Source organism: Phocoena sinus, chromosome 11, assembly GCF_008692025.1.
Source record: "Phocoena sinus isolate mPhoSin1 chromosome 11, mPhoSin1.pri, whole genome shotgun sequence".
NCBI lineage: Eukaryota > Metazoa > Chordata > Mammalia > Artiodactyla > Phocoenidae > Phocoena > Phocoena sinus.
This window is the reverse complement of record NC_045773.1, coordinates 31,691,314-31,708,822: the sequence shown is the minus strand read 5'-3', so window position 1 is coordinate 31,708,822 and position 17,509 is coordinate 31,691,314. Positions and strand designations below refer to the sequence as shown.

Sequence of the window (17,509 nt, the reverse complement as noted above, 5' to 3'; positions counted from 1 at the left end):
AAAAGTTATTTTGTTTACTCACGGGGCTTGAGTACGGGTGGTATATTCTTTGAATTCACTATCATGAATAGTGAAATAAGGTCGGAAATCACTGAAGTACTTTAATGGAGAAATACAGCTGTAGAGCAAGAATAACATGTAAAACAAAGGACAGAAATTAAAGGCCCTACTCAATAACTATGAAATATCTAAACACAGAGTTTACCCCACTGGGATCATCTATCTATAACTCATTTAAGGAAACTAGAAAGACAAATGGAAAAATGTAATGTAGATGGCATACCAAAAACACACTGGATTTGGGGCAGAAGACGGGGTGAAATTCTGGCTCTATCATTCATTAGCTACATACCTTTCACTAGACACTGACCATTCACACAACTGATTTTTATCAGGTGCTAACTTTATGTAAGTGGATGAATGTGCTTATTGCCCAGAAAAACAAAAACATGGAATCTGAATTAATTTTCTCATCAATAAATGGTGCTATAATGAGCACTACCTTCTTACAGGATTATTGTGTAGATAATACAATGAGTGTGCAAACATATCACAGGTGGTAAACTGTTGCAACTATCACCATGAGGAACCAAATATACTCACTTAACAAGTGCCAATACAGTCTCTGACGACTCTGATGGTGACGGTGCCATGACCACGAGGGGCTCACCCAACAGCACCAGCTCCCAAAGCATCTGACTATGAAGGAAAACTGGGCAGAAACACCTGAAAGGTGTTTATGCAGCAGAGACACTGTTATTTATCCATCCCTGTTTTTTTTAAGTTCCCATATAATCATTCTAAAAACTTCACATTGATACAATTCTTCCAGCTATGTGTACCTTGACCTGATATACAAATTCATTTAGAATATGGTGATGTGGACTTCCCTGGTGGTGCAGTGGTTAAGAATCCACCTGTCAGGCTTCCCTGGTGGCGCAGTGGTTAAGAATCCGCCTCCCAATGCAGGGAACACGGGTTCGAGCCCTGGTCCGGGAAGATCCCACATGCCGCGGAGCAACTAAGCCCGTGCTCCACAACTACTGAGCCTGCGCTCTAGAGCCCGTGAGCCACAACTACTGTAAGCCCACGCGCCTACAGCCCGAGCTCCGCAACAAGAGAAGCCACCGCAATGAGAAGCCCGTGCACTGCAATGAAGAGTAAGCCCCGCTCACTGCAACTAGACAAAGCCCACGTACAGCAATGAAGAACCAACGCAGGCAAAAAATAATAATAATAATAATATGGTGATGCACATAGATATAAGTTCCTTTTATCCACACAAAAATATATAGCAATTTTACTTGTTCCAAGTTTTACAAAATTAAATGTAATATATTGACACATAGAATGGCTAACAAACGATAAAAGCATATAAAATAATTATTAAATTATTGTACCATATAGTATATCTAGTTTATCAATATTGCTGTTACATTTGAATTTCTACTCTATTTTGAAGGAAGCAAGAAAAATTAATTTTCCAAAGGATGTTTACTGGATGTACTTAATTTCAAAGCCAATGCTTTCAATATTAAAGAATGAGGAAAACAAATCACAAGGAGGTGTTCTAACACCAAACGACAGAATGCTTTCCTAAGCAGATCCTCCCCCTACAGAAATGTTGCATATTTTTACAGTAGCCCTGGAATTAGGCAGAAGCCTATAGGACAAAACTCTGGTAATTATCTAGCCTAATTTGATAACTTTTACTTATTTAGTAATTTCCTCCTAGTAGGGTCAAAATTTTTCCTAGTAGATTAGAGGGAAAAAAAACTACATTATCTATTTATAAAAATCATAACCACAGGACTTTCCTGGTGGCACAGTGGTTAAGACTCTGTGCTCCCAATGCAGGGGGCCCGGGTTCAATCCCTGGTCAGGGAACTTGATCCCACATGCCTGCTGCAACTAAGAGTTCACATGCCACAACTAAGGAGCTGGCAAGCCACAACTAAGGAGCCTGCTGGCCGCAACTAAGGAGCACACATGCCGCAGCTAAGGATGCCGCCTGCTGCAACTAAGATCTGGTGCAACCAAATAAATAAAGTAAATGTTAAAAAAAAAAAAGTAACCAATCTACCTACCTGAAAACATACACACACAAGAAAGAAAAGGAAAAAAATACAAGTAACTTTTAAGTGTAAAAATATGAAACAAATTTGTGAGATGGAAATTAGGGAAAGTTCATTTTAACTATTCAAAGGCAAGAAGAGAAATGTGAAGGAAGGGCAAAAAACCAAAAATAAAAACAATAAACAGTTCAAGGATAAGGCGAAGGAGCTCTTCCTCCTTCCTTCTTAAACAATTCAATCCTACAGCAAAACACAGTGCATGGTAGGCATCTCTGCCAAGAGGGAAAGAGAGCCCTGTTGGCCTGAAGAGCGTATCAGGGCTTGTGTGAGATAAGGCAGACATCCATGTGGAGGGGGTGGCTTGTCGTGGGGGTGTTGGAACCCTAATGTAGTGAGAAAGGTGTGCATGTGTGGAGGTAATCTGATTTGGGGTGATAGAGCCCAGGAATTGTGAGGGGCATGGAGGGGCAGCAGGTGCAGAGGGTCAGAGCCAGAGTGGGCTGAGGAGGCTGTCCATGGTGGGATGTCAGAGAAGAGGAATGAGGGTGAACATATGGAGGGGTGGCCTGCAGTAAGGTGTAGAAGCACAAGTAGGGAAAGGAGGGATCCACGTGGGGGCTGGCTTGGCATTGGGAGTCAGAGCACGACAGGGTGAGTATGGCATCCACATAGAGAGGTGGCCTAACGTGGGGTATAGAAGCCTGACTGGGGCAAGAGGGGAACCACGTGGGGGGTCAATCAGGCATGGAGCAGGGCCTAAGCAGGGTAAGGAGGGTGTCCATGAAGAAGAGCAGCCACGTGGGCAGTTTCAGAGCCCAAGAAGGATAAGAAAGGCATTTGCTCAGAGAAGAATGTTGCAGCAGAGACGAGAAATTGGTTACTAACATGGGCTGATCAAATAAGTAACTGAATCAAGGATAATAGGATGTAGCTCCTCTGTCAGAGAAAAGAAATACAAATATGAAAAGGGAAAAAAGTAGAGTGAACCCTGTCATGCTGCACTAGAATTAGGGGTATTGGTGTGACTTTATAGTTTTCAATATATATGGATATAGAAATAAATATGTATGTAAAAGTGTTTAAATACTATATATGAGTGTGTATATATACATGCATTTACAGATACATATTTTCCTTAGCTCTGTCCACTGAGAGGGATATTCCCTTAGCAAGGAGCACAACTAGTGCCCAGATCTTGACTTCTAAATCCTGTTCTCTACTAAGTAGCTGATTCCAGGGCTGGGGAAGAGAAAATACAAGATAATCTTGGAACCCAACAGAACTGAAAACATATGTCCACACAAAGGCTTATATACAAATGTTCACAACAGCATTATACATAACAGCCAAAAAGTGGAAACCATCCAAATGCCCTTCAATGGATTAATGGATGTGGTATATCCATACAATGGAATACTATTCAGCCATAAAAAGAATGAAGTAATGATTCATGCTACTGCATGGATAAACCATGAAAATAGTATGCTCAGTGAAAGAAGGTAGACATAAAAGGTCACACATTGTATGATTCTATCCATATGATATGCCTAGAATAGACAAATCCAAAGAGACAAAGTGGATTAGTGGTTACTAGGGGCTGCGGGGAAGAGGCCATGGGGACTAACTGCTAATGGGGTACAGGGTTACTTTTTGAGTGATGAAAATATTCTGGAACTAGACAGTAGTAATGGTTGCACAACTCTGTGAATATATTAAAAACAACTGAACTGTATACTTTGAAAGAGTGAATATTATGTATGTGAATTATATATCAATTTTTTTAGTTAGAAAAAAAAAAAGATAAGCCTGGAACAAACAAGTTAGTGTTTCAAGAATGAAAAGGATATGACAAAAAAAGAAAAACAGAGGCCAGCTTGAAATGGATTCTCACTGGCCAAACTGGGGACAATTTGAACATCAAAAACTGATGAGAATAATGGATTTTAATAACCTGTTGAATAAAACAAGAAACCAAAAATCCATACAGATATACATACATGGTGCAATGTTTTAAAATATTTCTACAAATTCTTTGACACTCCTTTTAAAGCACTGAGCCTATTTCTCATCCTCTTAGGTGGGCTGGGTTAGTGGCTTGCACTTAATGAACAGAGTAAATTAAAGCAATAATATACAACTTTTTTTTCAATAATCGTTGAACAAATGAACCTTTAATAGCGGTTACACCATTGAGGTGTCCTGATCCAACATCGAGGTCATAAACCCTATTGTCAATATGGACTCTAGAATAGGATTGCGCTGTTATCCCTAGGGTAACTTGTTCCGTTGATCAATTTTTGGATCAATAAGTGATATTATGCTTTGGCTAGTGGGCCTAAGCTTTAATCACTCGGAGGTCTTTTTGTGCTCCGAGGTCACCCCAACCGTGTGGCATGTGGGATCTTAGTTCCCCGACCAAGGATCAAACCCGCGCCCCATACAGTGGAAGTGCAGAGTCCTAACCACTCGACTTCCAGGTAAGTCCCAATAATATACAACTTTGAAGCCTGAGTCATAAAAGACATTGTGACTTCAGCTTTCTCTCAGATCACCTGCTGAATGTTGTGAGAAAATCTAAGCGGTCCTTTGGAAACGTCCACATGGCTGGAAATGAAGGTCTCCTGCCAACAGTCACAAGGAACTGTGACCACCAGCCAACAGCTAAAGTAGCTTTCTAGGGAAGCAGACCCTCCAGCCCCACTTGTCCAACTGACTAAAACCTCAGCTGACATCTTGACTGCAACCTCACAAGAGATCTAGAACTAGAACCATCCAACTGAGCAGTCCCCAGATTCCTAACTCTCAGAAACTGTGTGAAATAATGTTTGTTCTTTCAAACTTCTAAGTATTGGGGTAACTTATTACACAACAATAAATAGTTTCATAGTTTCAACGTATAGTTTCAACGTATCTCCTCACAAAATATTTAACTACAAAAGGAAAAAGAATAATTTATCAATGGAGAAGCTTGGAGAACACCACACTAATAAAGAGATCAAAGTGAACATTATCAACAATGAGGCAAGCCAACCTTGTGTGCTACCTCCTGGCCAAAGATACAGAGCCTGAATCTTATTATGAGTAAATCCCAGACAAACCCAAGCTGAGGGATTTCCTGTAAAATAACTGTCCTGTAATCCACAAGAATGTCAGGGCCATGAAAGGAAGACTGAGGAGCTATTCCAGACTGAGAGTAAACAGACATGACATCTAAATGCAACAGACAGTTCTGAACTAGATATTATTGTGACAACTGGACACATTTGAATGTGGTCTTAGTATTAGATGGTATTAATTTATCAATGTTAACTTCCCAATTTTTATGGTTGCATTGAGTCCTTACTTGCAGGAAACAGACACTAAAGTATTAAGGGAAGATGGGGCATCAGGTCTCCAACTTACCATCAAATGGTTCTAGGAAAAAAAAGTTTACTATACTGACCACTTTTCTGTAAAATCTGTGATTGTTTCAAAATTTTATACAGATACATAAACTTTATATAAATATTTATATATGTAAAATTTTGAAATAATCATAAATTTACAGAAAAGTGATCAGTACAGTATATATGTATAATTTTTAAAATATATAATTTATATATATTATATATGTATATTTATAATTTTAAAATAAGCAAAGGAAAAATGGAAAAGACCTATATGGAAACATCTGACCAACTGACTTTAATAGTGGGATGCCCTTAAGGCATCAAAGTTGCAAATTAGTTTTTCTCTGAAGTATAGTAATGTTATCTATCAGCAAGGGCACAAACAGATAGGAAGTACAATTGCAAGATGAAGCATTCTCTGAAACCTCTGTATTACACTAGTAATATCTGTTACACAAAGTAGTTTTTATTGGGGGGAGGTAAGTATTAAATATTCAAGAGAGGAAACCTTTAATAGATATTGGTGGCATATATCAAATTAACGGCAGTGTAGAATTACTAAAATGAGGGGTTTGTAGGGAAATCACAGTCTTCTTTTAGCACCACTTTTATATTCCCATTCTGGAGTATCATGCCTTTATGCTCTCAACCCACTCCCCCCAACTCCCCAAAAAAGGCCATCCCTAGAAAAAAATTATTTATTTACCATTCTCACACCCAACCAAACAAAAATAATTTGTGTCTACCATGTAATACCCAATCCATATCCAAATTTCCCTAATAGTCAAAGCAACTGACATGCAGTCAGGGATGAACCACTGATTTACAACATGTGAAACATGACTATTTTCTTCCAGGTTTTTCCACATTTTATATAGGAATATTCACTTTCTAAAGAAATTAACAACAATATCATAAAGCAAATGAGACAAAGCAGTTAACAAAATTTTTTAGTCTTTACCTGAAAAGATCCACCTCATGAACAGTAGGTAAAATAACAGATATATGTGTGTCTCCCTAAGAGATAAAAAAGAAAAAAAAAATAGACAAGATGTCACCAAAATTGCCAGAAACTGACTTTTATAATATGCCTATCTATTCATAATCAATCAGCCATGTTGCCCTGTCTTCTAAGAGTCTCTTCCTCCAGAAGCAGCTGCAAAGAGAATGGGTCTTAACAGTCTCCCCTAACACAGCAGGTCAAGGACTACATAGATTCCACCGATAAAACATTAATCCAGTGGTCAGATGTTAGATTAATTCTCAACTGTATGAATACTACCATAATACCAGTTGACATATATAACAGGCAAAATTTGTTTTCCTATTGCTCTCCATTTTTATTTAATTCAAAGGACAATGGGAGTGCTAATGTACCAGTTAAATCGTTTCAAATGAAAAATTCATCCCCACCCATGAACAAATGTAACTTTGGGGAAAATGAAGGGCAATTATAACTACAGAATCCTTTTGATTAAGTTTCCTAAAACCAGAAGTCTGTTGACCACTCTTCTAAGATAAGAGGTTTTGCTAGAATTAAACCTTGTTTAATCTTTTTCAAAAGCTAATTTTCTCCTTGTCCTCACAATTACAGTATAAATTCTGAGTTCTCCAGTGTCTACTAGAGAAAGAACAAGAAAAAAAAATCGGAAAATAGGAAGCTTTTTTTTGATAGGAAGCTTATTATAAATTCATTAAAAATTATTTAATGGGATATTTCAGTGATATTCAGAAATGAATCATAAACCCAAGAAATTCTACATTTGCTAGTTTAAAATTTCTGTTAAAGAGACTATACATGCTGGATTATTCTACCACAGTAGCACACTACCTGCTGAGTTAACTGCACTATTTGAGTTGTCCCAGGCTTGTCATGACATGTGGGAATCCGTACCTAAAAGAGAAGAAATTAACTTTGGCTACAAAAGAATGACCTTTCTATAACTTGCGAGTCCTGCTATAATGAGGCATCAGAAGCACTCTATCCTGATGCTAAAAAGGTACACTCAACAATGCCTAAAAAGCCATAAAAACAAAATACTTATGTCAGATTAAAAACTAAAGTCATATTTATTTTTAGTCACAACAGAAGGTAAGTGAACCAAGGTCTCCACATTCCCATACACACAGAAATCACTAACCCACTGAGAAGCAAACGTGCTGAAAAACAGAAAAGGACATCAACTACATACCACTTCCTGTTTATTGTTCCAATCTTTGCTTCATTAATGTACACACACCCAAACACACCCTCTCAAGCTTGCCAAACTATGGGATAAATCTCACAGGGAACCATGAGAACTCTCAACCCAGACCTACTTTTGATGATTTCCCATGGAAAAAACAGAACAGAGGTCCTACAGAAATGAGCACATCTAAAGAGAGAACATTGCCAAAAATAAGTTCAACTTGAAAATGAACTGCAAAAGCACTTACAGCACATTCATACAAAGCCTGAGAGCAAAATGCTAATTCATTGTATTAAAAAAAAACCTTAGTAGAGAACAATACCCTGGGATGGACATGTTGGTCTGAAAATACACATTAAAAAAATCACTTAAGACTAAGAACCAATGACCTGCTGTATTAAAAAAAAAAAAAAAAAAACGACTAAGAACCAATGGCTTTCCTAATTTCTTTTAAATTTTACTAACTCATACTCAATTCTACAAGTGTTCTGCAATACCATCCATTTCTGGAGGGCCATGAAGTTGCACAATTCTAGGAGGTGGCATTTACATTCACATGCATTGTATAAGAATGACAGCATCATGTAAACTCTACAGGATGAAAATGGGACTGGTGACCCCTGGAGTTGTGTGACTAATGGTTCTGTGCAGCAGGATAAATTGCAGTGTCTTTGTAACCCCTCACATCAATGACAAGTGAAAGCAACAACAGGACTGAATGTTATTAGGAAGTTAAAAAGCAAAATTCATGTGTGAGCTTCCTAAAAAAGGAGACAAATGAAATATAAGCTATTATTACCTTCATTACTACCCCCATAATAGGCAGATGTAATGTTTTCCCTGGCATTGGTGCAGGCCATCGATCAACATCATTACAAGCTGAAAAATATAGTAAAATATTTCTTTAGTATAAGTGGAAATACTAAAATATTAAAAATGGAACATTAGAAGTTAGAACTCCACTTTATGCTTTCTATATAGCAGAAAAAATACACTGGGAAGGATGGAAGATAAAAGGCAAAAGTACTGAAAATATCTTATATTTCACCAGATATACATCTATGTTCTAGGATATAAATTGGTTAATACATGTTTTGAAAGCAACAGAATAAGTTTAAAGGGAGTTTTCCTACTCATTTATTACTACTAAAATTAGCTACAAAAGCACACCACCTAGCAGATGTCTTCTCTCTGTATTGAGTGACATAAGGATTTCTGTTTAACAGTACTCTGAGTATCAGAATTGGCAACTCAATATTTGTTTATTATTATCCTAAAAAATAGGCATCATCCGTGCTGCAAAAGGAGAAATAAAAGATAGGATCTTTGGTGTTTGTAGGTAAGTATGCCAGAAGAATTGTTTTACCTCTCTCTCCTACTTTATAGTCCTTAAAATTCTTAACTAATTTTTTTTCATTCATTTCCAGTAAAAAATTTAAAACTCCTTCATAAAGGTACCTAACTCACACAATGTTTAACTTACCTGCTTCCAAATAAGGTTCATTCTTTTCAAAATACTCTGGTGCTATCTGTTTGAGCACAGTGTGAAAAAAATGAATATAAGGTAGTTTGCTGATCAAAACCAAGGACTGGAGGGAAAAAAGAAACAATGTTTAATTTCTTAATGATTATAATTTTAGTTTGCCATTTCTTATATAATCAATTACTAACAAGCCAAATTCAGCGAAAAGTGTGGATTTTAAAATAAAAAGGCTTTTTACAGTAGATGGTTAAAAGAAACATAAAACTATAGTGGCAGAACACCAGAAGTTTAACCTTATTACTACATTTTAAGAGCATAAAGACACATTCACAGATTTTCCTGCTATGCAGGAAAAAGAATTTCCTATAAACAAACTAATGTCATGGATAATTCCAAAGCCTGGCTACTACTGCTGTCAGCAAAGCAATATTAGGAATTAGCTAGGTAAACTCTTCCTAAAAAGGAAAGCGCAAATTGTGATGCTTTTTCTGACTAAGACCTATGACTGTTATATTTTAGAGTTCAGTGGTTTTAGCCACATTCTTAGAAATTGTGACTTTATAGTTTGTGACCACTTCAGATATAGATTATGCTGACTTTTTAAAAATCTATTTTCTTGAAAACTACTTTTTATCTTTCCATTAAACATCAATTAGTGGTCAGGGCATGTTCTGGTTACAAAAGGTAAAGGTGTGTCCCTGTTAGCTGGGATTAAATTGGAATTAATTGATATTTATATATATATATATCTTTAGAAACAAAAAGATTGTACATTTAGAGTGGGAACAATAATGACTAAGATGTTGATCAAGTATATTTACTAGCTCTTCAAAAAAAAGATATTGCAGGCTTTTATTAGCTGTAACTATGTTACAACCTGTTTACTCTTTCCCTTATTCTAAAATGTGAAAATTAAACAGATTCTTCTGAGTTTTGACAGTTTCATACAATAACTGTAACTTACTGTCAGGAATCTAGTACAGAGATAGCAGGAAGGCAAAATTCAATAGCAGTTAAAAATCTAGGGACTTCCCTTGTGGCGCAGTGGTTAAGAATCCGCCTGCCAACGCAGGGAACACAGGTTCAATCCCTGGTCCGGGAAGATCCCACATGCCGCGGAGCAACTAAGCCCATGTGCCACAACTACTGAGCCTGCGCTCTAGAGCCTGCGAGCCACAACTACTGAGCCCGCACAATACAATAATGAAGCCCACACACCCTTGAGTCTGCACGCCGCAACTACTGAGCTCACACACCACAACTACTGAAGCCCGTGCGCTCTAGGGTCTGCGTGCTGCAACTACTGAGCCCGCGTGCCCAGAGACTGTGCTCCAAGAGAAGCCACCAAAATGAGAAGCCCATGCACCACAACAAAGAGTAGCCCCCACTCGCCCCAACTAGAGAAAGCCCGCATGCAGCGACAATGACCCAATGCAGCCAAAAAAAACTAAGGACAGGTGTCTACAATCTAAAAAAAAAAAAGATAAAATATAAATTCTAGTATGTTTAAAGATAAAATATCAAACACTTTAAAGACTGTTCATTCTAATAATTTCTATTCTTCTAACCACAATGTAAAAATATTTTTCTGTTAATGTATATGAAAATTACCTTCTGAAAGTAGCCTCTTTTTAGAGTTTTGTCTCGAACTTGTCGAAAATACACATATCCATAAAAATAGGCAGGATCCTTCTATAAAAGAAGTGACAAATTAAAAAAAAAAATATATATATATATAGCCATCCTTCCTTATTAAAAGCAGGTTCCTTTATAAACTTGAACTGAGATATGAGGTACACACAGAGCTAGTTATGCTTTTCCACCAATGCAAACAACAATCATGACAATAACTGGCAGATAAAAACCTGCTAACTTGCCCACAGATGAAATAATCATAACTAAAGTACTAAGGTCAGATTTTACCCCCTATAACTTACTCTGTTTATGTTCTTTATTCATATCTGTGGTAGTTAATGGAAGTTAGGAAAACAATCAAATTCTGTTTTCCCCAATGCTATACTTAGTTTTGAAAAAATTCTGCCTACAATTCTGAGTTAGGCATCAGTCTTATGAGGTATACTAATGCAAAATTTCAAGAGAGAAAATAAAAGGAGTTAAATGCCAATATGAATCTTACATAGACAGTTATATTTTTACCCAACAATAATGAAACACTGGAATATTTATCAACATACAATTTGAAAGGTCCAAAAAACTTAAAAGTTTTTATATCCTAATGGAATAAACTCTGGTCCAGTTCCTTATTTGATTGTTATTCTTTAAGCAAATATTTATTGACTACCTACTTTGAACAAGGCATTGTGTTAGAAAAGATAAAAAGATGTGTAAGACACAGTTCCTTAAGGAGATCACAAACTAAGCGATAAGAAAAGTACAAAAATGACTAGTATGTGATAGGAGGGCAGGTACCATGCAAAAAAGCACAAAGTGTTACCAAGAGGCCAAGGGGGAAGAGGTTACTTCTGTCTATGGCGATCAGTATTTTGCGGAGACAGCTGGTTTTGAGTTGGGCATTGAAGGATGGATATGATTTAAACAAAGACAAAGACATTTCAAGTTTAGACAGCCAAGAGTTTGAGCAAAACCACGCAGAGATAGAAAAATACAAGCTACCTCAGGAAAAAGCATACAGTTCAGTTTAGCTAATATATGGCACATGTATAGAAAGGAGATTAAGCTGGAAATTTGAAAGGCAAAGGTTTTATTTTGGAAGGTCCAAAAAGTGAGAACCAGGAAATATTACTATCATTAGCTCTTTATTCATTAAGCAATAAGTAATCATTTTAGATTTTATTTATTTTATGTAATATATATGTACACTTTAGCTGGGAACACTGTGTAAGATATATTGCACTGAAAAAGACAGAAGATGGATGTCTTTGGGCAAATATTTTTATCCTCAATAGCCCTCAATTCCTTCATTTGCAAAAGGAACTCTTTTGGAACAATATAGGGAGGATTAATAAGATAATATGTGCTTATTGATACAATGACAAGAACATAAAAAGCTCTAATAAGTAGTAGCTATTATTATCAGCAGTTGACAGAATATGTTATTAGTGATAGCAAATGGTCATGAAAAGGACAAGATGGCTATAAGAGACATTTCAAAAGTAACATCTTTGCTAACTGGAAGAGGATTCCTGTCATTAGTGGAACCAGGAAGGTAAGCTGTAAATACTTATTTTAGGCAAAAGATGTCAAGTTCTTATTGGATGTGCTAATAGGACATCCAGATGGAAATGTTCTTCATGTAATTAGAGATAAAAGTATGAAGTACCAAACAGAAATTCTACACTCAGGAATCATCTGAATTATTAAAATTGTTTTTAATAAACAACAACTATAAACCAAAGCTTATTCAAAAATCAAAAAGAGACAACAATAATTCTACTATAAAGCAGGTAGGGATTACCACAGGGAATCTTCAACTCTGGGTGATATTTACTGGTATACTACCACCCTGCTTCCACATCTAAACAGAGTTTTAACACGTGAAAGAAAATTAATTCAACATTCTAATTTCTATAATTCACAATGGCATTATGTTTTAAGAATAGTAACTTTATAAAGTCTCTTTCGCTCACATGCTAAATCCTTATGAATTAGACTCAGGAAATTCAGCAGTATAATACAGTAACAAAACAAAAGCACAATATTTCTGAATGCTATAAGAGGTAACTGAGTAACTGAGTTCTAAAGTTTCCTCTCACATAGACATTATTCTATTACTACTTTTCCAACCTTTAAGTAAACTGGTAAATCTTTCTCAAATTGATCCAGGAGACAATGCAGTGACACCCTCCTCCCAGAAGACTGTCGAAATCTAAAACAAAACTGGGTATCTCCAAGGCAACCTAATGAAAACAAAAATGAGAGAAATTAAGGGCAGCACAGTATAACATTTATTTATCCAGTTTCACCACATCTTAGAGCTAAAGGGGTCCTATCAATTACTGAAACACATTCTATCATGCTTTAGAGAAGAAAAAAGAGATCCTGACAGTTCGACTTGCTCTAAGCCATCTTTGCTGGTTAAAGGTAAAGCCATTAGTAAACTATGCATCTTAACTCCTATGTCCCTCTACTGTTTTTCCTATTCCATTTTCTCTATGTAATTAAAACTTGTTGAAAACTGTGTGCATGTCATGTTGATTCACAAACATAATTATGAGCAAAAGAAGCCAAATATAAAAGAACACAAATTGTTCAAATCCATTTACATAGTTGTTTTTTTTTAATAAAGCAGGCAAACTAAACAATAATGTTTAGGAATACATGGTTGGGTGATAAAACTATAAAGAAAAGCAAGAATCTTATTACTATAAGAATCAGTAGAGTGATTTGAAAAGATACATGCACCCCAATGTTCATAGCAGCCTTATTTATTTACAATTACCAAGGTATGGAAGCAACCTAAGTGTCCATCAACAGATGAATGGATAAAGATGATATGATACACACACACACACACACACACACACACACACACACAAATGGAATACTACTCAGCCATAAAAAAGAACAAAATTTTGCCATTTGCAGCAACATGGATGGACCTGGAGAGCATTATGCTAAGTGAAATAAGTCAAACAGAGAAAGACATATGTATGATATCACTTACATGTGGAATCTAAAAAATACAACAAACTAAGCAAAACTAACAACAAAAAAAGCAGATTCACAGATATAGAGAACTAATGGTTGGTTACCAGTGGCAGAGGGGCAGGCAATATAGGGGTGGAGGAGTGGGGGGTACAAACTACTGGGTGTGAGATAGGCTACAAGGATTATTGTACAACACAAGGAATATAACCATTATTTTGCAATAACTGTAAATGGAAGGCAAACTTTAAAAATTATATTTAAAAAATTTTAATAAAAAGTAAAAAATTGAAAAGAAAAAAGAATCAAGATAGTGGTTATCTTAGGTGTGGGGGAGGGAAATACTGTTTGGGAAGAGACATGAGGGGGCTTTTGCGGTGTTGGCAAAGTTCTATTTCTTGACCTTATATGTGTTTTATATTTCACAATGAGAATTTTTTAAAAAAACAAAAACATAGCAGACTCAGGAAGAGCCCAAGTAATAGACTTACTATATTAATCATGTTAATTATAAAGTTTTTAAACTTCAATCATTTTAGCAAACCTCTTAAAATATTACCTAAACTGTCAGGCAATAATTACAAAAAACTGTAAATACTCTAAAAAGTGAAAGACACAAGAAGTAGCCTGTCACTCAAATTCTTCCCAGTTACTGTATTTAAAACTAATGAGATTATATTAAATACAAAATGTGCTCAAGATTTTATTACACACAGAAGTACTTATATTTCTTTAGCACATCAAGTTCTCAAAAAGGAAGCAGAAACTTGATATTATGTTTAAGTTTTTTAAAAAGCAACTCAGTACATATACCTAAATGCACTTATAGAAACTAGTATTTCTTTGGTGGAGGAGGGAAGAAACAAAGGGGACTGGAGGGTGAGTCAGTTCAGTTTCTTTACTTGTCATAGCAGATGGTTCAAAATAAGGAAAATACATGAGACCTGAGATAATGGAAAATACTCCTAGCATTGTTTTAGTTCAACAGATTTATATACAGATGGTTCAGTTTTTCTCTTCAGAAGACAGAAAGATCCACTGAGAAGTATACACTAATTTCTCTGAGACACATAGCAAGATGTAGCAGAAAAAATGCAACTGATTTTAAGAAAGATGTATGGCCTCTGGAAAATGTAAGGAATGCTGAGCTTTGTGGAAAGAAAGTAATGAAGCTCCCACAGCCTTAAATCCCAACCCACCCCTGGCTCCACTCCCAAACCATGGGCATGCTGTAAGAACTTTCTGATGACCAGCTGTACCTGCAAGCTGTACAGAACTGGTCAGGAAGCTAGTCCACCAGGTCAAAAAGGCTTTAACCATAGTGTCTTTGTGAAGTGAGGTAAATGGTTCCCATTTTATGTTTCAGAAGTCTGTTCCCTCACACACAAAAGGTTACTAAAGAAAAACCAACTCTTTATCTGGGTAGACCTTTGTTCTCCATCCTGATCTCACTATTAACAGGACAGGAAAAGAGGTGTTACAGATTGGCAACCAGGTTATTTACATTTGTCTTGCAGAAAATGATACCTGTGGAGGGCAGGGCAATCCTGATAACCTACAACCTCATCAACAATAAATCTACCTTGTTAGTATGACCCATCCAATCTGCCTATTTAACAGGAGAGTGCACCTCTACATAAGCAGTATAATGATTACATATGAAAGATGGTTAAATGACTGTGCCCATGAGGGAAAGGTTATAATCTGAGGAAAAAGGAACCACAATCAATGGGATCTAGTCCCAGGTCCATCAATAATTAGCCTTCTAGAAGTCACTTCGCCCAAGGTTCTCAATTTCCTTGTAAACAAAAGTTAAGGGGCATCATAAAATAATCTCTAAAGTCACTTCCAGCAGTAATATGCAATAATTCTAAAATAAGTCTCCACAACTGACCTACGATTGTACTGAATTCCAAGCATCTTACCCACTGTATTCACTAAGAAAACTAAAGACCTATATAAAGATCCAAAAAGACCTAAAAGTTATGCTATGTGCACCATAGCTTTCTGATTATTAACAAAAACAAAAAAAAAGGTAAAAAGCTTTAATGGAAAGTATTTTTTCTTCACATAAATCAAGGAATAAAGATGAATTTATACAAATTTTAAGATTAAATGACAGCTCTCCAAAGAAAATACACCTTCACGTGGCTTCTGACTAAGAACCACATAAACTCTTTCCCTGATAAAGCAGCAGGGATTAAGGAAACAGCAAATTTGCTCAGCAAACCCCCACAGCTTGAGGAAAAGTTCCACTTTAATTAATCTAAGATAATCTTTACGAGCCCAGAAAACAGAACTAATAACCCAACACTTTTTAAACCAAGAAAATTCCTGTAACCTTCCCCCAACATCCTTTTCCAAACAACTAAGTTCTTACAACAGAAATCAAACAGAATCCCAGGTCAAAATTATTTTCATTATTTTGTCTGCTTTCAGAAGTGACTTTCCACCCTTTCAATACATGAATTGAGCACCAATTTCACTGAATGCTCACTCTGTGGCAGGCACTGTCCTAAACACTTTAGATACATTAACTCATTTGGTCTTCATGCTTCTCAAGTAGGTCCCATTATTAGTCCTGTTTGCGAGGAGGAAACCAAGGCACATAAAAGTTATGTAATCATCCAAAGAAATAAATCTGCTAAATGGCAGAGCAAGAATTTGAGCCCATGACATCTGACCCTGGAGCTGGTGCTCTTGACCATTACATCATACTGGCTCTTTCAAGTCAAAATGGACTTCAAAAACACCACTTCCACTAATATGAAATATCCAGAATAGGTAAATCCATAGAGACAGAAAGTAGACAGGTGGTTGCTGAGGGGGAGAGGTGGGTAGGAGGAAACTGGAGCAGGAAGTTTCTTTTTCAGTGATGAAAATTTTCTAAAATTGACTTCGGTAATAGTTGCACAACTCTGAATGTACTAAAAATCACTGAATTGTACATTTTACACGGGTGAATTATATCTCAATAAAACTGTTTTGTTTTTTTTTTTTAAATGCTACGTCACTGCCAACTGGAGCAGATCAAAAGCTTCTATTCTTCACTTAGAAAACGAAGTCCTGAAAAGCACCCCTCCAACTGAGGAGTTGCTGAACTCACTGGTTTCTGGGACACTCACTGGTTTCATGGCTCCTCCTATGCGAATGCCATGTAGTAAGCCACAAACTGCTCTCCTCCATTTTAAAATTATCAAGGGCACAGATGATTTTATCCTTTACATCTGCCAATCAAACCAAGACTGCAAAGCTATAGATAAACGGAAGACAATTTCCTGTATCAAAAATATTACTTGAGGGGCTTCCCTGGTGGCCCAGTGGTTAAGAATCCACCTGCCAATGCAGGGGACACAGGTTCGAGCCCTGGTCCGGCAAGATCTCACATGCCGCGGAGCACCTAAGCCTATGCGCCACAACTACTGAGCCTGAGCTCCAGAGCCCATGAGCCACAACTACTGAGCCCGTGTGCCACAACTACTGAAGCCCATGCGCCTAGAGCCCGTGCTCTGCAACAAGAGAAGCCATGACAATGAGAAGCTCACGCGCTGCAATGAAGAGTAGCCCCCGCTCGCCATAACTAGAGAAAGCCCACGCGCAGCAACAAAGACCCAACACAGCCAAAAATAAAAACAAATAAATTTATTTTAAAAAAATTACTTGAGATTTGAGGGAAAAAAAGCTTAAATATTTCTTCTAAAGGGAAAAGACAACTTCAGACTATTTTTATGGGCTTCCCTGGTGGCG

General features: G+C 36.7%; 1 protein-coding gene across 4 annotated transcripts in view; it reads right to left on the bottom strand.

Moving 5' to 3' along the window:
* The window catches only part of DENND6A (DENN domain containing 6A), a 54,621-nt gene that overhangs the window by 18,670 nt on the left and 18,442 nt on the right, over nt 1–17,509 (bottom strand). Inside the window, exons 4-11 of one of the 4 annotated variants that reach the window (XM_032650062.1) lie at nt 12,902–13,014; nt 10,748–10,828; nt 9,137–9,242; nt 8,453–8,532; nt 7,296–7,358; nt 6,426–6,481; nt 604–726; nt 23–118 (exon numbers count right to left, since the gene is read on the bottom strand). In XM_032650062.1, the coding sequence (XP_032505953.1) occupies nt 23–118; nt 604–726; nt 6,426–6,481; nt 7,296–7,358; nt 8,453–8,532; nt 9,137–9,242; nt 10,748–10,828; nt 12,902–13,014 (718 nt within the window). The remainder of the gene's footprint in view (nt 1–22; nt 119–603; nt 727–6,425; nt 6,482–7,295; nt 7,359–8,452; nt 8,533–9,136; nt 9,243–10,747; nt 10,829–12,901; nt 13,015–17,509) is intronic. The other 3 variants (XM_032650064.1, XM_032650063.1, XM_032650066.1) reach the window with 3 other exon arrangements.